The sequence below is a fragment of the Carcharhinus amblyrhynchos genome, chromosome 6 (genome assembly GCF_965287045.1).
Source record: "Carcharhinus amblyrhynchos chromosome 6, sCarAmb.v2.hapA, whole genome shotgun sequence".
Lineage (NCBI taxonomy): Eukaryota > Metazoa > Chordata > Chondrichthyes > Carcharhiniformes > Carcharhinidae > Carcharhinus > Carcharhinus amblyrhynchos.
Window position 1 is genome coordinate 12,855,781 of NC_137329.1, and position 26,565 is coordinate 12,882,345.

At 42.6% G+C, this 26,565-nt stretch overlaps 1 protein-coding gene across 2 annotated transcripts in view; it reads right to left on the minus strand.

The window, feature by feature from the left end:
- The window catches only part of slc6a5 (solute carrier family 6 member 5), a 64,622-nt gene extending 39,983 nt beyond the window's left edge, over positions 1-24,639 (minus strand). The window contains exons 1-5 of one of the 2 annotated variants that reach the window (XM_080189910.1): positions 24,097-24,639; positions 22,541-23,047; positions 21,964-22,099; positions 8,663-8,794; positions 8,395-8,568 (exon numbers count right to left, since the gene is read on the minus strand). In XM_080189910.1, the coding sequence (XP_080046036.1) occupies positions 8,395-8,568; positions 8,663-8,794; positions 21,964-22,099; positions 22,541-23,047; positions 24,097-24,099 (952 nt within the window). In that variant the 5' untranslated portion in view covers positions 24,100-24,639. The remainder of the gene's footprint in view (positions 1-8,394; positions 8,569-8,662; positions 8,795-21,963; positions 22,100-22,540; positions 23,048-24,096) is intronic. The other variant, XM_080189911.1, reaches the window with a different exon arrangement.
- Positions 24,640-26,565: the final 1,926 nt, after the last annotated feature.

Sequence of the window (26,565 nt, forward strand, 5' to 3'; positions counted from 1 at the left end):
CTCTGGTTCATTAAACTGGGTTGGTGTTATAGAATCTTAACAGGGGGCAGAAATTCTCCCACATAACTTCAGATGACCTTAATAAGTAAGATGGACTTAGCCGAAGGTGCAGTGAAAAACTTGCAAATGATCTGTGCTGGTAAAACGATCTACTTTTAGTTAGTTGCACTCCAGAAAAGCCTGTACACATTATGAATTTCACTAAAGCTTTACTTTAATCAGATGATAATTGAAATTGAAGAAAATTTTATGACTCTATGATTGAAGAGTTAAATTATAACTAGGCTTGTTTCCCTCAGAATTTAGAAGGTTAAGGGAAGATTTGATCAACATTTTGAGGATATTAGGGGTAGACAGAGTGTTTCCCTGGTCAAGGAGCTTAGGAGTGGGGGACATAATTTACCAATTAGAATCATTCTTTTTAGGAGCCAAATTGGGAACCACTTCTACACACAATTGGTGGGATTCTCCAGTCTCGCCCGTAGTGGGACCTATTGGAAAATTTGGTGCTCCAGCCAAAACTCCATTCACTTTGAGTGGCACTGGAAAATCCCAGCCACGAACAAGGATGGAGAATTTCAGCGAATGGGTGAACTCTCTTCTGCAAACAGCAATAATGCTCCATCAATTGTAAGATTGATAGATTTTTGTCAACCAAAGGTATTAAGTAATTTGAGGCAAAGACAAACTTTTCCAGCCATTCCCACCATGGATTTCCCAGTGGTAGGGGATGCATTAAATAGGAAACCTAGTTGACAGTGGTGAGATCATGACATAAGGTGAGGTGAATTGGCCACGCTAAGTTCTCCCTCAGTGTACCCGAACAGGCACCGGAGTGTGTCATCTAGGGGATTTTCACAGTAACTTCATTGCAGTGTGAATGTAAGCCTACTTGTGACGAATAAATAAACTTTGTATTCACTGGAGTTTAGAAGAGTGAGAGGGGATCTCAAAGAAACTTATAAAGTTCTAACAGGGTTAGACAGGCTAGATTCAGAAAGAATGTTCCCAGTGGTGGGGGAGTCCAGCACTAGGGGTCATAGTCTGAGGGTAAGGGGTAAACCTTTTAGAACTAAGGTGAGGAGAAATTTCTTCACCCAGAGGGTGGTGAATGTGTGGAATTCACTACCTCAGAAAGTAGTTGAATCCAAAACGTTGTCTGACTTCAAGATGAAATTAGATATAGCTCTTAGGGCTAAAGGGTTCAAGGGATATTGGGAGAAGGGGGGGATCAGAATATTGAATTCAATAATCAGCCATGATCAAAATTAATGGCAGAGCAAGCTTGGAAGGCTGAAGGAAGCCAATCAGCCCATACAGTCTGCACCAATTTCCCAACAGAGCATCCCACCCAGACCATATCCTCATAACCCCACATATATACCCCGCTAATCCTCCTAACCTACACATCATTGGACACTACGTGGAAATTTTAGCAATTCCAATCCACCTAACTTGCACTCTTTGACTGTGGGAAGAAATCAGAGTACCCATAGGAAACCCATGCAGACACGGGGAAAACATGCAAACTCCATACAGTCACCCACAGCGAGATTTGAACCCAGGTCCCTGGCACTGTGAGGTAGCAGTGCTAACCATTGTGCCACTATGCTGCCAGGCTTAAGCAAGTGGGTGTATCCTAAAAAGAGATAAAATATGCACACCACATGAAGCAAATATGGCCTCTAATTAGTGTGTCCCTCCGTCATTTCACTTGCAAACACTTATGATTCCATGCATTTCAGCACCCAGTTAACTGAAAAAGCACAATGTTGTGTGTACTGTGCAATGTAAATAGATAATAGATATCATGCATCACAGCATGTTTTGTATCATACAATACAATCTGGGATGTACTTACAATATATTGTAGTATATTCTGTGTCGCAAAATGTTGTATATAATTATGGTAGAGTTTCATATACACTCTGAATTGGTGTACTTTGCATCATGAAACACAGCGTGATAATATACCATGCAACAGTGTAGTTAGTATGTGCCATGGCATCCATATGATGTACACATAATGCATTAAAAACTGTGCAACACATTGTGTTAAATATTGTGTAACACAGTTTATAAATTGTATTACAAAGTGTGGTGTATGATATTAAGCAGAGTGATATATACCTTATATACACTGTCTAACATAGTGCGTGAATCCTATGTCATACAGTATGGCATATATTGTGTAGCACAGTGATTAATACCACCTAACAGCATGATGTGTACTTTGTAAGACAATGCGATATATACTGTGTAACACAGTTCAGTCTGTACTATATAAAATAGTGTACCGCATTACAAACACTATTATTGATAAGAGCCATAGAATCCCTAGAATGCAGAAAGAGGCCATTCGGCCCATCGAGTCTGCACTGACTTTTCAAAAAAGCATCCCATTTAGGCTTGCCCCTCTAACCTATCTTTGTAGCCCCATGCATTTACCATGGCTAATCCACCTAACATACACATCTTGGGATACTAAGAGACAATTTAGCATTGCCAATCCACCTAACCTGCAAATTTTGGACTGTGAGAGGAAAACAGAATACCCAGAGGAAACCCTGTATTATTGCAATATTTACTTAGTAAATACCATGTAATACACTGTTATGTATTATTCCCAGAGTGTGGCATGTATTAAGTAACATTGTATTCTATTAGCATTGTTTACTCAACACATTGTTTTCCTGGATTGAAATCAGATCATATACTCATAATAAAATCTGTGGCCTGGAAACTACTGGTAGCAAAGGAGGCTTAACACAATTGTACTGAATTTCCTTGTTTGCCGTTTTGACTGATGCACCAACCCATTGAAATGAATATAGAATCATAAAATCATAGAAACCCATACAGAGCAGAAGGAGGCCATTTGGCCCATCGAGTCTGCACTGACCACAATCCCATCTAGGCTGTATTCCTGTAACCCCACATATTTTCCTTGCTAATCCCCCTGACACTAAATTCAGTTTAGCTTGGTAACCTATCCCGCACATCTTTGGAGTGTGGGAGGAATATCTGGAAAGACAAATCTGATACTGGCTTGTCAAGTGTTCATGCAATAATATTGCTAAGATTAATTAAGTTTATACATTAACATCTGAAAATAATATTCATTGGGATCACCAACATCAAAATCCCTGTAAAAGTTAAACATCAGCACATTCCTGATTTAACACAGTCTCTCAGTCATCTTTCTTTGTCTTCAATAATCCAAGAACAATGTTAACCTAGACAATTAGACTTTTTCATTAGAATTTTGAAATATTTTACAAGATGTGTAAAAATCGGAGCTGTTCAATCAAAGAAACTCTTGCATTTATATAGCACCATTCACAATCTCAGGACATCCCAAAGCACTTTACAACCAATGAAGTACTTTTGAAGTCGTGTTGCTGCTGTGCGACAGCCAATTTGCACGCAAGTTCTTACAAACAGCAATGTGGTAATGAGCGGATAATTTGTTTTAATGATGTTGGCCCGGACCCAAGGAGAACTCTCCTGACCTTCTTCAAAAAGTGCCATGCAACATATGACATTCTCCCTGAGAAGGGCAACCAGGACCTCGATTAAAATTCTCATCCAAATGGCGGTACCTCCAACAGTGCAGCCCTCCCTCACTGCTGCACTGGGATGTCAGCCTAGATTTTTGTGCTCAAGTGTTTAAAGTGAGCTTGAATCAATAGCAAGTCATGGTGAACAGACTTTTGTATTAATCCAATCAAATGATTCCACAGTGCTGTCTTTCTCAAAGCAGAGATGCATTCATGAGACAGGGCAAGTTGCAGGTTAACACAGCAGATTTTGTAAAGCTGACATGTGCAGTTCTATTATGTTAGTATGTAATAAGGCACAGGCATAGCATGATGCATGCATTAAATATATGTACACAAGCATTAGATTTCTATATATGCAAATATGCATTAAAATCAACACCAAAAACATTCTGCATTACCTTTGATCTTAAAGCATTTTTTTTGCAAATGAGTGAAAAATGCAATACTGTCTGCTGTTATCTGCCAGCTGTTATGTTGAACCCAAATTATTTTTATATTACACTGTGATTTTCCAAAGTTAGCATCCTTCATTTTCCTATGGTTTAAAATTTTGTTTCGGTGAGTAAATTAATGAGATGCATCATTAAGATTCCAGTAGGGTTAGGGTAAACTACCGGAACATTAAGCAAAGTTTTGATCTTGCTAAAATCTTTGTGATTAGTGTGGTTCCACTCTGTTGGAAGGACAGGCATATCAAAATGAGGAATGGCATTGTTGAGTGCAACATAAAAGTTCCTCTACTTTGTTCCAATAACATGTGTTAATTCAACAACATCCGACTGGGCCAATGCCATTTTATGGCAGCCCTTTGACAAGGCTGTTCATTTGTACCATATTAGAGTCATATTGATATGAACATTGGGAGCTAAGTTAAGGTAACTGAAATTAGGACCATACCATCCAGCAGAAGAAAGACGTACAGTTCGTCAGCCTTAATCAGATTTCAACTCACACTCCTGAGCTGAAGTGAGATTGTTCTTATTCACTGTGCCTGCAAAGGCATTTGGAGATGGCAGGAGGTTACTTATCCATCATAGCAACCAATATCTAATTACACTGCAAGATGTCAGTGCCAATTCTCTGAATCACGCTTCCTCCAAGCATGCTTTCTCTTTGGGAGTGTATGGGCGGAATTTTCCAGCCTCGCTTGTCCCAAAATGGTAAAATGCTGCCCGAGGTCAACGGACCTTTCCATGGTCTGCCCCTCACCCGCTCCAATTTCCAAGGCAGGCGGGACTGTAAAATTCTGGCCATTGAGTTTACCCCCAGATTCAATGACCGCTTTGGTGTGATAATGTTTTTTGAGATCACTACTGTGGTGATTGATGTCACAAGTTTTCTACTGCAATATTACTGATATAGCTTGCAATCATACAGTGTAAACCCAATTCAAGCTATGAATCTGAAAATACCAACAGCACAGAATTCTTGTAGAATTATGATAGAGGCATCTAATTCATCGAATCATAGCAACCCTACAGCGCAGAAAGGGGCCATTCAGCCCATTGAGTCTACACTGACACTCCAACAGACCATCTTACCCTGGCCCTATCCCCATGACCCCATGTATTTACCTCACTAATCTGCACATCTTGGGACATTAAAGGGCAATTTAGCATGGCCAATCCACCTAACCTGCACATCTTTGGATTGTGGGGGGAAACCGGAGCACCTGGAGGAAACCCACACAGACACAGGGAGAATGCGCAAATTCCACACAGACAGTTACCCAAGGCCGGACTTGAACTTGGGTTCCTGGCACTGTGGGGCAGCAGTGCTAACACTGAGCTATCATGATGCTCAATTCAATGGTTCAAATGATTCCATTAGCATCTGGCTGGGATTTGCAGTCAGCGGTGAGGCATTTGTGCTCACTGTTGACATTGATGAAATCTAGCAATTTCTGCGGCATGAATTTCTGCTTTCCCAACAACAGTTTGAATCTGATGGCATTTCAGGGCAATCTTCAGAAATCTATCCACAGCAATGTCAATAAATAATGTACGCAGTCAATCATACTGCAGTATTTTCACCAGCTAGTAAACCAGAAGGCAAAATACAGTGACTATTCCTAATTATATTTTACAGACAGTGAAATGAAGGCTTGGTATTAAGATTGTATATAGATGGCATTAAGACTGAAGCTGAAATATCTTTTTAAAAAGTTTTTAATTCATTTTTTGAAAAAATAAGTTATTTTGTCATGATGGACAAAATTGGTGTCCTCCCAATATGATGTTAGTTACTTTGAGGGATAGTAAAGATCTTCACCAGTAATCAGGAACTTGGTGTCTCATTAACAACCCAGTTACACCTCATTCAACAAGGTGTGATTTTTTTTCTAAGGGTTTTTACAGCTGGACTAATAGTGTGAAAGATAGGTTCTGCTTAGTTCCTATTTGATTGCAGTCAATGGGGAATTCAACAGGGGGAAGCATTTAATTACTGGCAGCAATTTCTGGATTTCTACATTTAATTGCACATATGCAGACTCCAAACGTTCTTAGTTTCCAAGGGATAATGGTCGTCAACACAGATGGTTTCACCATCGTTACAGCTGTAAATGCTGGGCCTATATGAACAGAATACAAAAGAACACATCTTGATATCTGTTGGTATGATATGCACTGTCCCTCACTTTTGTCAGGCTTTTTCCTATTTTTGAGTGACATTAATTGAAAGAGTTTTATATGCCTCAGTGACATAACTACTGTAAGTTTATGAATTAATTTTCAATAGACTAAAGGCAAATTCTTTGCACAGTTAATACTTGGCTAAAATTTGCATTCATGCTTCTCTCAAAACCTTCACTGTGCTAAAATTGTTACAGTCTTAAATGTTTGCTTGATTTTTATCTAAGGTAAAGATAAGAAGTAATTTACGATTATAGTTTCATTTTGTTTATTACATTCAGTTACTGATCCTTCAATGCAGTTAAATGTCATAAGACCATAAGACAGGAGCAGAACTAGGCCACTTGACCCATCAAGTCTGCTCCACCATTCAATCATGGCTGATATTTGTAAATGTAATTGTATATTGGTCCAGTTCTACTGAAATCATAATGACACATCTCAGTAATATTATAAATGAGTTGGAGTGTTTTAACCAATCTAGAAGCTCACAGTGGTGCTGAGTGTGCAGTTTTGGCATTGTGCCAAACTTCTCTATGTTTCTAAATGTGTTGGTACGGAGTGGATGAGCCTAAATATGACAATCAAAAGATCTATTGCCCTTCAACATGGCATTGCCAGACAATAAGGATGAATGTCCAATTATGCCAGGTTCCCAATCTCTGAGCATATGGAGAGTTCAATGAAAAGTGAGATGACTCCATATGATGGTGGATTTTCCAATGAGAATTTCTACTGAGCCATTCTTGAATCCCGGTCAGCAGTTGACTGAAAGCAAGTCTAGTATTGGTTTGGAAAGTAAGTACCCACCCTCAGAGCCACAGGAGGTTAACTTAGGATATCTGTAACAAAAGAAATGAAGGAAAAAGAAGGTGCTTAACCTTATTGGAGGGTTATATAGCTTTAAGTGGCAAATGGTATAAAATTCAATTTTACATAAACAAAATGTTGACATTCAGAAGATTACTAAAATAGGCCAAAGGCCTCACAGTCTTGTGCAAACACTGAAAAGCGGTATATTTCTCATTTGCATCATAAGCATATTGGAGACAGTAACAGTTATTGAGCATTATAGAGAAATATAAACATTTGAAGGAAATTTCTCAACATGACTTAGAATTTTGTTCCACAGTGTTCAACATGTCTGGGCTAAATTTATGTCCATTTATAGTCAACAGGCAGCATATCCTAAACTGAAGTAGTCAATTTTTGATACCTACTGAAAGAAAAAGAAATAAGGCACCACTGATCTAGCCCAGTGACACAGAATCAATGTGGGCCCTCCTGGCTGGCATCACTAATTACATCCATTCTAATGTTCCCAGGACAATTGGCTCAAAAGAGCTCCTAAAAATGAATAATTTGAAAAGTAAAAGAGTTTAAATTTGACTCATAAAGATCAAAATTTATGGCTGACCTTAATTACCCATGCCATTACCATCTTCAGCTAGTATTATCTTTGGACACAACTATAAGGACATCAAGGAACACTGGGGGAGATTAGAAGAATATTTTTTTAATTAATCGGCCGTTAGTGCAAAGAATGTCCCAGCAGAAGCAACAGTACAGCCAGAATCCACAATACATTTTGAAGGGGTTTGAATCAAAATTTGGAAAGAGCTATTTCAGAGGATCTGGGGGACAGGGGAGAGGCTGCATAAGGGATAACTTTAATCAGGCAAGCAGCATTGGTTGATAGGACAAATGGTACTCTACATGTAAAATTGTCTGAATCCATCTTACTTCTTAGATAGCTCATAACTCATTAGTGATAAGCCAGAAGACCCATTCACAAGCCACATCTCTTAAGGGTCACTGTAGTTACTTGAACCTATTGACCCTCCAATAAGGTAACATGGCCCTGCACAAGTGATGTAGTTAAAATCACACTGCAATCCAAATTATCATAACAGCAGCAGTAAAATGACTAGTAGTAACCTCCTTCCCAATTTCCACTAGTCAGCGAAGATGGATGAAGGTTAAAAGTAAATAAAAGCAACTAAGGCTCGTTATACTGGAAGATGCCGTGATCCCTGGCGGAATTTTAGAGGATTGCTTGTAGTTTTAAGGCATTTTATGTTGCACAGGTATCCATGGTGATCCCTGTAAAGCAAGCGCATGTCTTTATGAGAAAAAAAAACTCTTCCAGTAGGTAAGAAGATTGGGTCAGTCCAAAGAATAGGTTCTGCAGAGGTTACCCAATAACAGCTTGTCCTTGTCTCTACAGTTTGCAGTGTTCCATCTGTTTTCACAGGATGCCCAAGGAAGGACAGGGATGCACGATGCAAAAAGGTAGAAGAGAGTGTAACATATGATGATGTTGTAGTACACAGCGATCAGAACCGAGATGATTAACATAGCGATTCCGCATCCTACAAACATAGTGAGAAACAAGATAAATAAACAGGCAATACGGCATTTTGAAACACAAGTATCTGATGGAGCCTATGAGTTTGAATGCTTTACCTTGTAAGGCAGGAATAGCTTTCCACACTGATACGGGGCCCTGACTGGCAAACTGACCAAGTGCTGTTTCAAGGAAGAAAATAGGGACTCCAGCGAACGCCAGCATCATTAAGTAGGGGATCAAAAATGCACCTAAAAGGTAGAAACAATGAATAAACATACAGTTCCATATATATTGATCTATCATAGAATTTAAGATGATTTTAATGATGATCAAAGAACAGTATGGCCCAGGGACAGGCCCCACACACATGTTGCCTTCCCAAAATAAAGACATTTTGCCTCCGTATCCCTCTATTCCCTGCCTATTCATGTACCTGTCAAGATGCCTCTTAAATGTTGCTATTGTATCTGCTTCTACCATTTCTCCAGGCAGCGCATTCCAGGCACTTACCACCCTCCATGTAAACTAAACTTGCCACTCGCACCTCCATTAAACTTTCCCCCTTTTACCGTTACCCTAATTTTCCTAGTAATCGGCATTTCTATAAAATCTCAGCAGGTCTGACAGCATCTGTAGGAGAGAAAAGAGCTGAATAAACGAGTCCAGATTACCCCGCTTTGACAAAGGGTCATCTGGACTCAAAACATCAGCCCTTTTCTCTCCTTACAGACGCTACCAGACCTGCTGAGATTTTCCAGCGTTTTGTCTTTTGGTTTCAGATTCCAACACCTGCAGTAATTTGCTTTTATTTATTATTTTATTTAGCATTTCTACCCTGCAAACCTTTCCTGAACACAAAGATTGAAATCATGCTAAGAAATTTATAAATTCAGTACAGGCCAAATTTTGCTTAATTGTAACTAATACTGGTTCAAGTTTAAGTTTGATTGATTGAAGAGTAAACACAGTGTACTGATTCAGAAAAGCAACAAGACAAAAGCGAAAACTGATGCACAGTGTAGAACCAAGGCAAGACACTGGGGGGCAGCACAGTCTCAACCTTCACTCCAGCAAGTTACCAGCACTGCAGAAAATGAACAAAATGCTTTCTCTCGTCAAGAATCAAAAAATCCAAACTAAGCAACGGTCACATTATTTCAACTCAGCCAATACAACCTTCTGCCAGTTGCAGAGTAGCCTGACTGCTGAATACAGTTAGTGATCTCTGTTTATTTGCCAGTGTCACAAGTAGGCTTACATTAACTTTGCAATGAAGCTACTGTGAAAATCTCCCCGGTCGTCACACTCTGACACCAGTTTGGGTACACCGAGGGAGAATTTAGCATGGCCAATGCACCTCGCCATCAAGTGGGAGGAAACTGGAGCGCCCGGAGGAAACGCACGCAGACACGGGGGAGGGGGGTGGGGGGAACAAACGTGCAGACTCTGCACAGACAGTGACCCAAGCCCAGAAGCGAACCAGGGTGGGTGAGGCAGCAGTGCTAACCACCATGCAGTGGTGCTGCCGCTAATTCAGTGCAGTCTGGGATGATTCCAGATTTTGTTCTAAGTCCACTTAAAGTGACTCACACAACATATGGCATTTGTACCTCCTTAAGACAATGAACTCATTTAAAATGAATTAGTCAATGAAAAAATATACAGTATGCACCAGGTTTATAATGCAGCAAGATAAGAATACAGTAAGACATGAATTGATAAAATTAATGTATCATTTATCCCCTTCTACAGATCAGGTGCTGTCAGCAATACTGTGGATTCTGTTTGAACCATCTAACCTTCTGATGAATATTGCTGGAAATAATAGCTTGTAGTACCTATGTAACCAAATGTAACATTGTAAGCCATAATACATATATTATTAATAGACATATTAATATTAATATGCATGTTTGACAGAATGCCTTCCTTTGCATGACATTTCCAACCTCCCAGCAAATCTGCCATCCCGATATCCTTTCAGCTTCTCAACCAGATTTAAGAGGGGAAAGAATTAATGGGAACCTGAGGAGCAACTTCTTTACACAGAGGGTGGTATGCATGTGGAATGAGCTGCCGGAGGGAGTGGTTGAGGCAGGGACGTTGACAACATTTAAAAGACATTTGGACAGAAACATGGATAGGAAAGGTTTAGAGGGATATGGGCCAAATGCAGGTAAATGGGGTTAGCTTAGATTGCCTTTTTTGTCAGCATGGAGCAGTTTGGGTCAAAAGGCCTATCTCCGTGCCATAGACTCTATGATTATATATTTTTCATGGTTTTCCACATAAGTTATCAGACAGCTCTTTCTTTGAAGTTTGCTAATTTACACAGCAGCAAATTATTTTACTGAATGTGGTGGTGGGTTGGGGGTGGAGGGGCTGGTGATTTTGGACTTAATGTAAGGTGTAAACGATGATATAGATTCAGCAACTTGTTATTGAGCTGACTGCCTGACCTGCAGAGCACACCACTTACAATAGAGTGGACAATTTACCCATCCCAATTCCACCCCAATCCGACCCCCTTCAAAACAAACCACAAATAACGAGGATACGGGCTCTCAGCCATCAGTGCCTTTCTATAACGAGGCAGAATGGCCTCCTAGTAATTCATAGGGATCAGCCTTTATGAATACCTGGGCCTGAACAAGGGAACAATGGTGATATCCCTGCCTGCCCACAGCTGTATTGGATCTGGATTCAAGTCCAGAAGAAGCCCTGTTAAGTGTAACATTTGTGCCGTTAAATACAGTAACTACAAGAGTGGGTCTGAGGCTGGGAATTCTGCAGTGAGTAACTCACATCATGACTCCCCAAAGTCTGTCCACCATCTACAAGGCACGAGCAGCAGAAATGTTCCTCTTGCATCCTCATGGAAGCTTTGGACCTCCCCTTTCTGGCATTGCTTCCTTGATGGATTACAAAAAAGGGCAGCACGATGGCACAATAGTCAGCACTGATGCCTCACAGTGCCAGGGACCAGGGTTCAATTCCCGGTTTGGGTCACTATCTGTGCGGAGTCTGCACATTCGCCCCGTGTCTGCCTGGGTTTCCTCCACAGTCCGAAAGATGTGCTGATTAGATGCATTGGCCATGCTAAATTCTCCCTCAGTATACCCAAACAGGCGCTGGAATGTGGTGATAAGTGGATTTCCACAGTAACTTCATTGCAGTATTAGTGTAAGCCTACTTGTGACACAAACAAATAAACTTTAATTCTCTTCCCCAGCACCATGAATTTTCAATGTGCAAGGGAACATATCTTTTTTTATTTCTGCATTCATTGTTTGTGGGCTTTGCTAGCTCGGTCATCATTCATTGCCCACCCCAATTGTCCTTGAGAAGGTGGTGGTGAGCCATTTTCTTGGACTGCCTGCAGTCCATGAGATGTAGATGTGTAGATGCAATCACAGCGTTCTTAGGGAGGGAGTTCCAGGATTCTGGCCCACTGACATTGAAGGAATGATGATACATTTCCAAGTCAGAATGCTGTGTGAGATTTGGAAGGAAAGGAAATTGTAGGTGATGTGCTTTCATACATCTATTGCCCTTGTCCTTCAAGGTGGTAGAGGTTGAGGGTCTGGAATGTATTGTCAAGGGGCCTTGGTGCGTGGCTGCAGTACATCTTGTCGATGGTACACACACTGCTGCCATCATGCATCACTGATGGAGGAGTGAATGTGGAAGGTGGTGAATGGGGTGCCAGCCAAGTGAGCTGTTCTGCATTGGATGATATCAAGCTTCTAGGATGTTGTTAGAGCTACACTCATCCAGGCAAATGGAGAGTATTCCATCATGTTCCTGACTTGTGCCTTGTAGATGGTGGACAGACTTTGGAGAGTCATGATGTGAGTTACTCACTGCAGAATTCCCAGCCTCAGACCCACTCTTGTAGTTACCATATTTTTATGGATGGGCCAGTTCAGCTTCTGGTCAATGATAACCTTCAGGATGTTGATAGTGGATGATTCAGTGATGGAAACCGTTTGAAGGTCAAGGTCGGGGACGGTTAGATTCTCTCTAACTGGAGATAGTCATTTCCTGCTACCTGTGTAGTGTGAATGGTACCTTAAAGGACTGTAACTGGAATGTGTGTAAGTCTAATAGTTTGACTTTCAAATAAGGTTAACTTTGAGGAAGGATAGATGCAATGATATTGATAGCTGTTGCAGCAATTCAAAGGATACAGCATCAATCAGCTCTTTATAAATCAATGCAAACAAGCAGTAAGGACATTGAAACTGGAATAATATTGCAGATACCTGTCCCAAATCCATAATTGCAAAGTACAACATTTACCTGGCAGCGTTGAGTGGTCCTGCCAAATCTGCAACACTTAGTGAATGCTGATATTTCAGTGCTTGGCAAACTGCACTTCCCACTCAGCTCATTTTTAATTTTAAGTTAGGATAGAGTGGGCTGGATGATCTACTTTCCAAGATATATAACAAAATACTGACAAGGATATTCAAAACAATGCTGTGATTGGTAGCGTTCTATTGCCTTGTATGAAATCCAGATGTTCTGGTCCTAACAACTAAAATTCGGGAAGAAGGTCTATTGCCATCTTTACAGGCCAACTCAGAATCTGAATTAAAAACCACCATTGTCTCATTGTCAACATTATCCATGAACTGTGAAGAAATGATCTGGGTTTTTGATACGGTAGAGAGGATGAAATTGTTTCCGCTGACAAGAAGGTCGGCACGTTATTGACCAGAAAGCTCGGGAGAGTGCAAGAAATGACCTCTCCTCAATGATTTATAATCTGGCATGCACTGCGTGCCGGCAGAAGATTCACAGTGGCACTGTGGTTAGCACTGTTGTCTCACAGTGCCAGGGACCCAGGTTCAATTTCAGCCTTGGGTGACTGTCCATGCGGAGTTTGCACATTCTCCCCATGACTGCATGGGTTTCCTTGTGTGTTTCCGTTTCCTCCAACAGCCAAAAGATGTGGGGGTTAGGTGGATTGGCCATGCTAAATTGCCCCTTAGTGTCCCAAGATATGTAGGTTATAGGAATTCGTGGGTTAAATATGTAGCTTTACGGGGATAGGGCAGGGGGATGGACCAGGATAAAATGCTGTGCTGGAAAGTTGTGTGGGATCAATGGGCTGAATGGCCTCCTTCTGTGCTGTATGAAATCTATGAGATTCTATGATTCAACATAACTTTCAACAGGGAATTTGATAAATAGTTAAAACGAAAACACAGAGGTGTTGGAAAAGAACAGGAAATGGAACTATTTGGTACAAAACCAGAAAATGCTGGAGAAACTCAGCAAGACCGCCGGCATCTGTGAAGAGAGAATAGAGCCAATGTTTCAAATGGAAGTGACCCTTTGTCTGATCTGACTATTGTCTTTCCACAGATGCTGTCAGACCTGCTAAGATTTTCCAACCATTTCTGTTTTGGTTTCAGATTCCAGCATCTGCAGTATTTTGCTTTTATATTGAACTAATTTAACTATTTAAACTGGTTGGTATGGAGTTAATATATTTTGACATAAAATCATGCGATTTTCATTGCCAGCTTCTCTTAAATCTAGATATCTGTTGGGATTGGCTGCTAGAGGGGAAGTAAATGCTGCTTTTCATGTTAGTACACTGAAACCAAGGTCAATAAAACTAGAATCAGAACCTCACCCACTCCCAAGAACAGGGATTTCCTGGGCAGTTACAGCCGACAGGTATACAAAACATCTTTGGACATTTGGACATTAAAAGGCAATTAACATGGCCAATCCACCTAATCTGCACATTGTTGGTCTGTAGGAAGAAACCAGAGCATCTGTAGGAAAATCACGTAGGCATGGTTGAAAAGCTTGCGTCTCAATCTTTTGGCTAAGATCAAGCATCAGGTCATGCCCAAGATCAGTTGCAATGACTTTTATCAATTTAGGTCATATGTGTCCTCACAGGTTGCACAGTGGTTAACATTGTTGCCTCATAGCATCAGGAACCCATGTTCGATTCCAGCCTTGGGTGACTGTGTAGAGTTTGCACATTCTCCCAGTGTCTGCGTGATTTTCCTCCAGATGTTCTGCTTTCTTCTTACAGACCAACGATGTGCAGATTAGGTGGATTGGTTATGTTAATTGCCATTTAATGTCCAAATATGTGTAGGTTTGGTGGACTGGTCTGCTAAATTGCCCTTTAAATGTTGTTGTGTAAATTAGGGGGATTAATGGGGTAGACATGTGTTCTGGGGAGAGGCCAGGGGTGGTGGGCCTGGCTAAGAGAATCGATGCAGACTTGATGGGTCAAATGGCTTCCTTTTGCACTGTAGGGATTCTATAATTCTATGATTGTCGGGACTACTAATTGGATTCAATTCAAATTTGTTTTTTGGAGAAAACAGGGAAATGGATTAAGGACTTGGTGGTCCATTCTGCGCATTGTCTTTGTAACGTTAGGAAAGGAAAATATCGCAGATGACTGGATGTAGTAAGTTATGTGCATTATGTGCCCACTATCTTTACAAGCTCCTGTGCAAGGAAAGCTTTCACAATAGAGATGAGGGTCCTCACATCCCTCATCTTGTATGGCTTTCCGAGCCATCTGTAGGATGGGGAATGGTACAGGATCAATGAGTAGATAATCAGCTTCTCCCAGTGTGGGATGGGAGCAGCAGTATATGGAATGCAACCATATGTACTCAGGCACCACAGGGAGATCTGAGAAAGCAAAAACTTTCTAACTGGCCAATTGAAAGTAATCTATGAAGATCTTCCTGGCAAGAGAGCAGATTGCCAGCCTCCTCTGAAGACATTGCTCTCTCTTGTACCTCCGCTAACACATTGAAACCCTTTAAGTTGGATTCCTGTTAAATCCGATGTGCCCATTTCTAACTCTTCGGATGTGTCAATGAAATTGGCAGGAAATGGGAGTGTAATTTGACTTGGACAGTTTGGGGCACATGTTTATGTTTATTTATTAGTAGTACAAGTAGGCTTACACTAACACTGCAATGAAGTTACGGTGAAAATCCCCTGGTGGCCACACTCCGGTGCCTGTTCGGGCACTGATGGAGAATTTAGCATGGCCAATGCACCCTAACCAGCACATCTTCCTAAAATGTTACCAGGATTTGATGGATTGAGTTATAAAAGAGGCTGAATAGACCGGGACTTTTTTTTCTGAAGCATAGAAGGCTGAGGGGTGACCTTATAGAGGTTGATAAAATGAGGGGCATAGACAAGGGAGGTAGTCAATATCTTTTTCCCAAAGGCAGGGGAGTTAAAACTAGAGGGGTTAGGTTTAAGATGAGAGGGGAAAGATACAAAAGTGTGCAGAGGGGCAATTTTTTCACAAAGGGTGGTGAGTGTCTGGAACAAGCTGCCAGAGGTAGTAGTAGAGGCAGGTACAATGTTATATTTTAAAAAGCATTTAGACAGTTACATGGGTACAATGGGTATAGAGGATATGGTCCAAATGTGGGCAATTGGGATTAGCTTAGGGGTTTTAAACAAAAAGGGGAGGCATGGACAAGTTGGGCTGACGGGCCTGTTTCCATGCTGTAAACCTTTATGACGATGAGTCTATGACTCTTCCAATTAGAAATTATTGTGTGCGCCACTTTCAGTCGCCTTCCCTCCCCCAACCCAGTTCATTGAAAGTCCAGGTCTATATTCTCATCCAGTACCTTGTGGCAAGAATGACCTTTGGGCTATCCAAACTGTAATTAATTCGGGATTCTTTTGAGATAAAACGGTATCATCTCAAGATAAGTAGGTTTCAAAGATCGCTAATCGGTGAAGATAACCATAGGAGCACTCCAAATGCCCGTCTGAATACAGATTAAAACAGCCTTTTACACTTTTAAGGGTTGAAGCGAGACTGTAATCCCTGACAATATTGCTGCCCGGTTAGAGATGACAGCACCAAGTAAAATGAAGACGGAGTTGCTGAAGCACGCGAGGCTGATAATTCCACTCTCAAATTTAACAAATACCAAGCGATTAATTCTGATGCCTTTGAATTTCCAGAAACTAAATGCAGGGAACACATCACCAACATGGACGGTGAAAACAACGGGAGAACAAGAAGACCAAATGAGAGAAAGCCGCATTGCACTCTTCCTGACTCCATTATTGTTTGACCCAGTTAAATGTTATCAAGGAAAGGTCGCAAATAGCCACTTTAGGACTAGCTGCCAAGTGTTACTGATCAGAATTTTGGTGCATTGTCTGTGTGGGTCATTCCAAACACCTATGCAGGAATATAATCTGAAAACCACATTGGAATAAGTATCCCTCACTTTCTCGGGTAGCCTTTCTGATTACTAATCCTGAAATGTGTGTGTGTGTTTTAATTACATTTCCACAGCTTTCTGTTGGAGCGGGTGTTCGTTAGCGATTGCAAACCATCTGAAATCGATTGGTTTATGGTAGCCCAAATTTTAACATATGCAATTGGTTTGTTTTTTTTAAGACAGGTTCAGATCCGTTGCAATTTGAGAATCTTGCGTTTTGGTTATGGGTGCTTTTACAAGTAAGGATGTTTAAAATGCACAGTTCTTTAGTCATGTTGCCATCCACACTCTTGAAGGGTTTCAACCGGCTCTTTAATCCTGTCGTCCTAACCCGTTTACTAAAGTGTAGCAGAATGAAATATTCTACGAAATTGTGATCTGCGGGTTTGATGCTTTTAATTAAAGTCACGTTTTCGATTGGGGCGGGGGGGCGGGGGTGGGAGGGGTGTCATCATTAGGGATTGTTATTGGGGGCAAATATACCATCGTCTTAGGGCAATTGGATTACATTACAGTTTTAAAACCACTGAACTTCTCATAAATTAAAACACTCATTAGTCCTGATTTTTTTTAATCGGTACTGGATGAATTTCATTTCAAATTTTTTTAGCCCTGGCCAGCTTATGCCAGGTGCGAAAGTTTTCCAGTCCCACCGATTAGAAAAACTGAACCCCTCCCCACCAACTCGACCTGTGCAAGAGGCATTAATGCGGGGACAGTCAATAAGGCGAGACCTGTCATCCCCAGCGAATTTAATGGAACGGAAATCTCGGCGAAACACACTTTATCACCAGAATTTAAGCAGTAAGGCGTTTCAATGTCCACGGCGAACCTGGGGAAGGTTGTGCCGCGTTAATTGGGAGTAGAGCTCTGGCAGGTTTGTACATCAGAAAGTACAGCAGCGGGTTTGGAGGTGAGCGAGAATGGGGGTGGGGGGAATGCTACAAAGGCTGGAATTCTCCAATCCCGCCCGCCACTGGAATTCTAGCGGGCGGGTTGTGGAGAATGTGAGGCGCCATTGAAATGGCCGGGCGGGAATTTCCGCCTTTTAGACCAGCGCGGCTGGAGAATTCCACAACACCACGCGGATCCCGCCGCCTTCGCTCCGTCGGCCAAACAATCTCAACCATTCAGTTAAAAGGGTAGGTCCCATTCTGAACTTTGGAAAATTCACTTTTCTTAAAATGACCAATCTAATACTGAAAGGCGATGGTGTGGCGGCTGAATTTTGCCACAATCCAGCCACACCAGTGTATCTAATGGACAATTGGTTAAGAATTGATGGGTGTGAACGAGCAAACTATGCAGAGCGCGTCAACACATGGAAACCAGCCTCTCAGTTATTTGGAGAAACTCATTTTCACGTAACAACAGTGAATTGTAGTATAATAATGTCTGTATTCACTCCCCCCTCCCCCACCTCCGCACAATGTGCAATGTACTCTTATTTTAAGAACACTATGGTTGGTTGAATTAATAAATAATCAATGGTTCACCACTTGCTGTGATGTTAAAAGATAGAGGAGGTCAGGGATAACCTCTTTCCCGTATATCCCAATGGAATGGAAAGCAAAGAAATATGAAGAAATCTCTGCAAGGCACCCTATAGAACAAAGAACAGAGAAAATTACAGCACAGGAACAGGCCCTTCGGGCCTCCAAGCCCGCACCGTTTGAGCTAAAAAAAAAACCCCTACCCTTCCTATTCCCATCCTATTCATGTATTTGTCTGGACGCCCCTTAAAAGTCACTATGGTATCTGCTTCCACTGCTTCCCCCAGCACTGAGTTCCAGGCACCCACCACCCTCTGTGTAAAATCTTGCCCCTCGCTCCTTCAACCATTGCCCCCGGTACCTGACCCTTCCACCCTAGCAAAAAAAGCTTCTGACTATCCACTCTGTCCATGCCCCTCATAATCTTGTAGACTTCTCTCAGGTCGCCCCTCAACCTCCGTCGTTCCAGTGAGAACAAATTAAGTTTCTCCAACCTCTCCTCATTTGCTATAATTGTCTTTCATTGAATAAATTGGAAAGAAAGTTGGAATGCAAGCCGTGAAACAATTCCAACTCCACTGGGCTGTGCAAAGAGGTGGCCAGCCACTGAAATATATATACTTTTTGTTAAAACGACGGAAATGGTGACTATCAAACTTTTCCGACAATGTAATGGACTTTTGTTTTATATCACTTGTTACAAATGACAAGTAAATCTCGATGGAATTCTCGAAAATCTCGTTACTTGCCTTGTGCCATCCTTTCAAACTGGACTCAATAAGGTGAACATCCGAATTCACTCGTTATGGCACTGGCAAAGTCAGTCCTTTCGATGTAACCTCGAATAATTGCACACAACTTTCTCTCGGACACCACCTTCCTAGCAAATAGCTATTTTTACTTAACGATACTGAAGTTAAAAATATATATATTGTAAGTACTTCCTAGCAAGCACCACTAAAATACGTGCCGATAATAATATGTGGGCAGTAAAACTAGGCTGTTCACCCAAAACCAAAACCTGTTCAAAAGCTTCATCCATTAAAAAAAGGGAATAAATTCGTTTCATGGCTGCCAAGGCCCGCAGATGCGTTTTTAAAATATTAAGTTAATCCTTGGGACTCCGAGTGATAAACCAGTGAATTTCATGTATACAGCGCCATCAACACAAGGAGTAGATTCTAAAGCTCTTTACAGAGGCAAGTCTGCGGGGGGGGAACTACTGAAAAGTTGCCATTTATTCACTCAGTTCCTCTGGGGTCTGATGATCCCACGCACAACTGAACGGTGTGAAGAAGAAACCTCAACACAAAACATCCCAGAGTCTCCTCCATTGCATCGTGCCATCACCTCATCTCAAACCAATTGAAATATCAATCGGCCCAACTTTCCATCAAGGTCCACACCCTAATATTTGGGAGGATTTTGAGGATCAGAATGGTCCAATTCCAAGGACACTTCCAACAAAAGTAATCCATTTCCCAATGGTGCAAGAAAAACTAATCAACCCGCCGCTGGGAATTTGTCAGTTTTGGATTGGTATTTATGTGGAATATTTGGCTTGTTGGGGGTGGGGGGTGTTGCCGGGGGAAGGAGAAATGAAATGCCGCACTAGGCCAGTGCTCTTAAAATCTCAGAGGATAATTCACAAAATGCGTCGTTCCAGAACTCCTCAAATCAAAATGTGCTTAATCTTCAAATGTTACGGTTCGGATAGGGAAGCCGTTGCTGGGATGAATGGTCACGCAGTGAGTGACACTGCAGTGAACCTGGCAAGGGCCGACACATGTGGCCCCATTCGCCGAAGGTGCAAAACTTTCCACGTGGGATCAGTTAAATAAGCGGGCGCTGAAATACATGGCACGTTGTAGCCTGAGCAAAGTCAGATGATCAAGGCTAAATTCAATCTTATTTTACCCGCACAGGAACTGTGATTTACTCCGTCTGATGAATTCCGAACTTATTAATCAAATAATAACAAAGGCTGCTCGAGACTGACAATGAATAAAGGAGCAAATTCCATTACCAGTTGCGTAATTCACTGTCATGCTTTCTGCTAATGTTTCATTTGATTGATATCTGTAATATGATTCGAAACATTGTACTGTGTTAGCCTGATCGGTGACAATGCAGAGGAACGTGACATTTCTGAGGTTGTTGGATATTGCTCAGACTGAGCTCAGGAGAAAGGGGGAATTGAATTTACCATGCATTGATCTCATACACTACAGGTGTATGTACATGAATACATAAGTGAACGGCCAAGTTATGATAACTTTTACTGGTGTGTTGCAAGCTGGTATATTTGCAATTTGAATTCTTAAATTTGACACTTCCAAAATGCTAAACTCTGACACACAAAGCACACATAGCTTACAATTGAAAAAGCCTACATTTCGTAAATTAATACGCCCATCCTCACACATGTAAAGAAATTCAGAACTTTGTTAGTACACGCAATATTTAAAGCATGTGAGATCCATGTGAACTAATTTATTGATTTGTCAATTGATAACTCATGAATATGCATTTATACATATGACATCCAATATACAGACTCAACAGCGTCCAAATGGCATTTTATCAGCTGATGCGCGTAAAATTCCGCTAAACTGCAGTTGTAAGCATTCCCATTGCATCCCACACTGGACTGCTCGTTAAATTCACCGTTAGGAGCATGTTAGTTCAAATGAAAACTTGCCCCCCCCCCATGATTATTTCAGACTAATCTCAATGCGTAAACCCTTCGTTTAACGTGCCTTGAGGGAGTGAGTGATCCTGTGGCATTTCTCAAAGAATTGGGTGCATCGAATTTAACATGTTTTTTTTCTGCAAAGAAATTGGCTTCACCGACATTACATTTTCTGATGCTTCCGTGAGCAAGTTGTATGCGCAAATCACAAATTACCTTCCTTCAATAGCAGATTTTTGTTTTTGAATCGCCGTATAAAACACACCTTTGTATCTAGTAGGTTTAACAAAAGAGACGCTGATATTGGCATCATTTGCTAAGCTTACTTCAAACGGGAATTGTATTTGTACTGTAAAGAAATCGGACATGCATTAATATTAGCCTTGCATTTTTTTTGGCTCTTGTGTAACACAGTGGACACATTTTATTTGGAATGTGTTGGAGAATCAATGGGAAACACCATTCAAATCACTCAATATGCAGTGGCCTCTCTCTCACTGCTGTTTCTACACCTCTGTGAGGAACACTGCCGCAGATTGCAACATTCTCCAGGTTCACGGATTAATGAACCTTGAACACCCGACCTGCTCTCTTCTACCACCATCTTTCTTTTTTGCTTCCCCTGTACAAATTTTCTGCCTTTCTTTCATACTCTGGGCTCGATTTAATTTCCAATTAAATCCCGGCCGACTCATACTGAGCGGGGAGCGGGGAAGGAATGTTAAAGCTTTTGTTTGACCCGCATATTTCGCTCTCGGCTGATTGGTCGGGCCTTTCTGGTGTTGGATTTTTTTGTGAATTCCTCTTATTTATGCACTGCCTTGTGTTTTTCGGCCGCACACGACTATGCCTTCCCTGCTCTATCGCCCATTGCGACACATTGCACCCAATTCCTTTCTGTCCAACGGATGCCCTAGCCTCTCTCGATGTTTCATCTCTGAGCCTTGCCCTTGCTGTGAGCAGTTTTAGGTTCTTACCTCCGCCGTTTTGAAAAGCGAGGTAGGGAAAACGCCAGACATTCCCCAGTCCCACCGCATAGCCCACCATGGACAAAATAAAGTCCAGCTTTCTCGACCAGTTCCCTCTGGCTTTATTCTCGTCGCCTTCATCTTCCTAAAGAAAACATAAAATGTAGCTCAAATCTGCAAGCAAACTACCTACAAATGACGGCGACTGGGTTATAACGATGACTTATTGCTACGTGGGGAGGGGGGAACAACTCCACCTTTAGAAGGTAGGATTGCTGAGACAATCGTTGAGGAAACCACAAGGGTTTGGGTACAAAGGCGAGTTGAAGGTTTTCAACGTGTTATTCAAATGATTTCGATTGGTACGTGCTACTTCATGGCTGGTTGAGTGAGGTGCAATTGGAATGTGCAACCCATCAAAGCAGCCTACTCTCCCTGAGTGTTATGTTCTTGAATCTAAAATAAGACAAAACAAGTTTTTGCCCAAAACAATTTTTAACACGATTGTAAGTGGACCTGGGTTTGGACTTTCCCCATCTCGGTTTAGAAAATTCCATTACAGCATCATGGTCTGCGGGACACTTACCCCGCTGGCATTGCCAGCAAGTACGGCAGTGTTACCATCCGTTCCCAGGACCACCGTACTCTGGCTTTTCGTGATCCAGCTGCTTTTGGAGTTGTTTTGCTCCAGCGCCGTTATCCCGGAGCCATAGTTCACCTCCACCTCGGCGATCTTACAATAAACCGTCTTGGTGCGATCGTTGCTCTCAGCCGCGGTATCCCTGTGGGGTGAAACCTCGATAGAATCCTGGCGGACGGCGCAACTGACTTGGACGGAGGAGGCATTCTTACAGATCCCAACCTTGGCCCCCTCGGGGTCGTTCGATTTGGCTTCGGCGGGGACGAAGCCTTTGCCTTCGGGGCTCTGGGAGTCGAACCCAACGGCCTGGTGTCCAACTGCAGGTAGGTGAGGCTCAGGATCCGGGCAGCTCCTTGTTACCCCAGCACCTTCTATCCTGCTGGCCTGTCCTGGGGACGAGGTCTCGGCACCGCCGACAACTTGCTTGGTCATGCCTTGGTGGTCAATGCAGTCCTGCGTAAAACAAAACCAAATCGCAATCAACCCACACGGTTTGATGCCAAGCTACGGTTTTCGAAATTAGTGGTCTATTCCATCGGTTTCAATGGCAGACAGCGGGGGGAGGAATGGATAAGTCAGAATATGGTGTGCAAGTATTTTAATGCCCCTTTCAACTGCGCCTCAGCCGCGGCTCTGGCATAAACGCGTTGACTTTCTGCTCACGGACTGCCAGGGTTTCACTCCCTCTCTCCCACAATTACGATACCAATCTTTAATTTAACGCACCATTTGCTTCCTGTCACTCAACCCCCGCACCGTTGGGCTATTTTCCTGGAACTGCAACCGGGTAGGCATTGTTAGACCATCGCTGTCCCCCTCCCCCCCCCCCCCCCCCCACCCCCCAACCCCCCTTTTTTGTACAGAAGACAACTTGGAAATATTTGAAGGCTGGGGAGGTGAGATAGGTGAGGAAGGGAGAAGTGGCAGTAGCCGCGGGGGAAGGGGGCGGGGGGGTGGTTGAGGGTTGGTGAGGAGCGGTGGTGGTAGTCGATGTAGCTTATCCGGTATTAGGGACAGTTTGGACTTTATGTTACAGAATATCAAGATACTTAAAATTAAATCATTCAGCAACAATCCAAACTCATTTTTGGTGGGGCTGGTGGGTGGGCAGTTGGGCGGGGGGGGGGGGGGGGTGCTGTGGAGAGGGGGGGTATCCTAGAGGCCTTTGGAACTTGCAACAATCACAACCTATCCTCGCTGTCGCTTGCCGTTTGTTTCAGTACCATGGATAGTTCCACAATCAACCCGCGGCAGCACCATGGATAGCTCCACCGTTAACCCGCAGCAGCACCATTTACCCGTGGCATATAGGTACATAGACAGTAATATATCCCTCCCTTAAAGCTAAGCCAGGCAATTCACTTTAATCACATTTTCAGGCAGCAAGCATAACTTTCAACCCCCTCCCCCCACCCCCGCTCTCTCCAGCTTCTAGGATTGTAAACTGAACAGACAAAAAGGGGGGAAAGAAGATTTTTTAAAAATAGAAAAATGTCACTCACCATGTTTGTCAGTGCAACAGATTCGAGAGGGGGGCAAAAAAAAACGTTGGAAAACGCCACTTAAAATGATTTGAGTTCGGCTCCGAGCAAGCGTTTTCTATACGTTCCTGTGCAGATCGGCCGTGCGTCAGTGAATGCCAAGGTGCCCTTCGACTGACATTTACTTGATAATAAGAGTTTGATAAATCATTACCCCCGGATTCTGATTTTAAACATACAACAAAAGGCGCAAACGCTGGCTGGCTGTCACTCAAGTGCGCATATGCCCCAAAGATTGCGTGTTTGGAATGACTCACATTAGCGAATTAATAAACTGAAGGAGTAAAGTCATTACTGGCAATTAAGGGAGTTTACTCCTACACGCTAAACCGCAGTGGTTAATGCCGTGCCGCGCAACCTTGGCGACTAGCAATGGGTTATAACTTCACTTAATCTGTCCAATCCCACAACTTTGCGTCGAAGATTCCGACCTCAAATCTAAGATGGGTCGTTTTGATGCCTAATTCTACGAAAGAGGAGGGAAGTTTTGAAATTGCCACTACTGGCAGGGCGAGATGAAACATTATTAAAGGAGGTATTTAGTACAGCAGAGGAGGGTTTGTCTGGGGGGGGCAGGGGGTGCCGGGGGGGGGGAGGTGAAATTCGAAAAAAATCTTGGGTGCGTGCATTTACGTCAGATTTAGCGGTCAGTTGATCAAATGCCAAGTGTAAAAATAGATTTTTTTTTACTGCAGCGTTTAAGTCTGAAAAAAAGCTTTAAATGGAAATCTGCGTACCGCCTACACAAGGCTCATTTTCATCCTGTGTGTACTTTTTTTTTAAGTGAAATCAGGAGTTGAGATTTTAATCGTTGTTGGCAACGGTTATCTCCAGGTGATTCTGTGTAGCAGCCACACTCATAGCATACTCTAATCATTGGTGCAATGCACTCCTTCCACTGCGATGCATAACACGTTCGGTTCAATTCAAGCGAGCTGGGGGTTACGTGGTTCATCCCAAAGTTTGGCAGGCGACATTGTCCACTTTTGAACATTTATTAACCAAAAATCTGAGCTCCCTGTCGTCTGGCTTCAACGCAGTCGGGTTTTTTTTCTTCTTTGTAGCGAATCGCCCCAGCAATGTGCCCTCATATTATTCGGGCAGCATTTAATCTTGAACGAGAGATCTGCGCATCTCACCAAGAGAAGTTTAAAACGTGTTTCCCGATTCGGATCTTCAGGGTGCTATGTTTGCCAAGGCGGTAATTCGTCAACCATACCGGACCCAATCCATCCACATTCCCACCCCCCGCCCCCCTCCCCCGCCTTGGGTTTCACTTCATAGTCCTGCATTGTGGTTCCAAAACCAGCCTAGCGGCACAGCCCATGTTTCCATATAGCAAGACACCCCCTTGCAAACGGCATTCTGACTAAATCTTTGTTAGCCCTCAAACGTTCTGGATGTTGTTAGTTGGGTATGTGGTAAGGGGCTGCCTTGGATGCGGAGGCTGACATTCAGACGACTACAGAAAAAAAAACGAGTCATGTGTGTCAGCCGTCCTCTAAAAAAAGTACTCAGTATCTACCACAGCAGAGAGGCAAGAGTCCAGTCCTGTGTGCTGTAACCACAAACTGTACCTTCCCTAATTTCCCCTAATTTTGGGCTTACATGTGGGACGATGTTTTCTTTAAATGACAGATAAAATATTGCAGCATACGTTCTATCTTTAGGATCTGGAGGTTATGATGGAGCTTAAACTTCGATTCCACCGAGCAAGTTTACTTAGCCACTCCACTCCCCACACCCCCGCCCCACCCCCACCTAAAACTGCCGTTTGCTGCATTGCGTCCTACTGTTAAAACAATGTGCTATCTGACATACATAGAGGGTGCAGAGACTCCGAAACTGTAAATGCTCCGCGTGTTTCTTAAACCCCAAAGGCCCAGGTTTCACGCGGCGTGGCAACACAGATATTTCCAAAATTCCAATTTCTCGCCCTAAGTTAGTAACACATGCTCAATGCAGGTAGACTCGAGTGGGTGTGTTTGAGGAAATGCATTCATTTTCGAACCCACTGGGTGAGCTCAATGTACATCTTTCGATATTCGAAGAAATACCACGTCCGGGGAAACTGTGTCCTAACCACATACCTGGTGGGCAAAAAAAAAACAGATACACCTCTTTTGCTTGCCATCTCGTCAGATGTTATAGGATGTTACCGAATAAGATTGTAAAAAAAAACCGTTAGAATCACCTTGCATCAGCCGAGCAAAGCAGACTTCACTGCTGAACCCGGTCTCTAACTTGATCGCTAGAGAGTGAATTAAACAGCCTCTCCGGGCGTAATTACTTTGTCAAAGATGAATAATTGTAATTGATTTTGTCGGAATCGCTTTGTTCAACGTGGTCTTTTACTTACCAAACCCTGACCGAATGAGGCCAGTTTAAAGGAGGCGAAAGGGCCAGACATTATCTGGCACCCCGCATAAC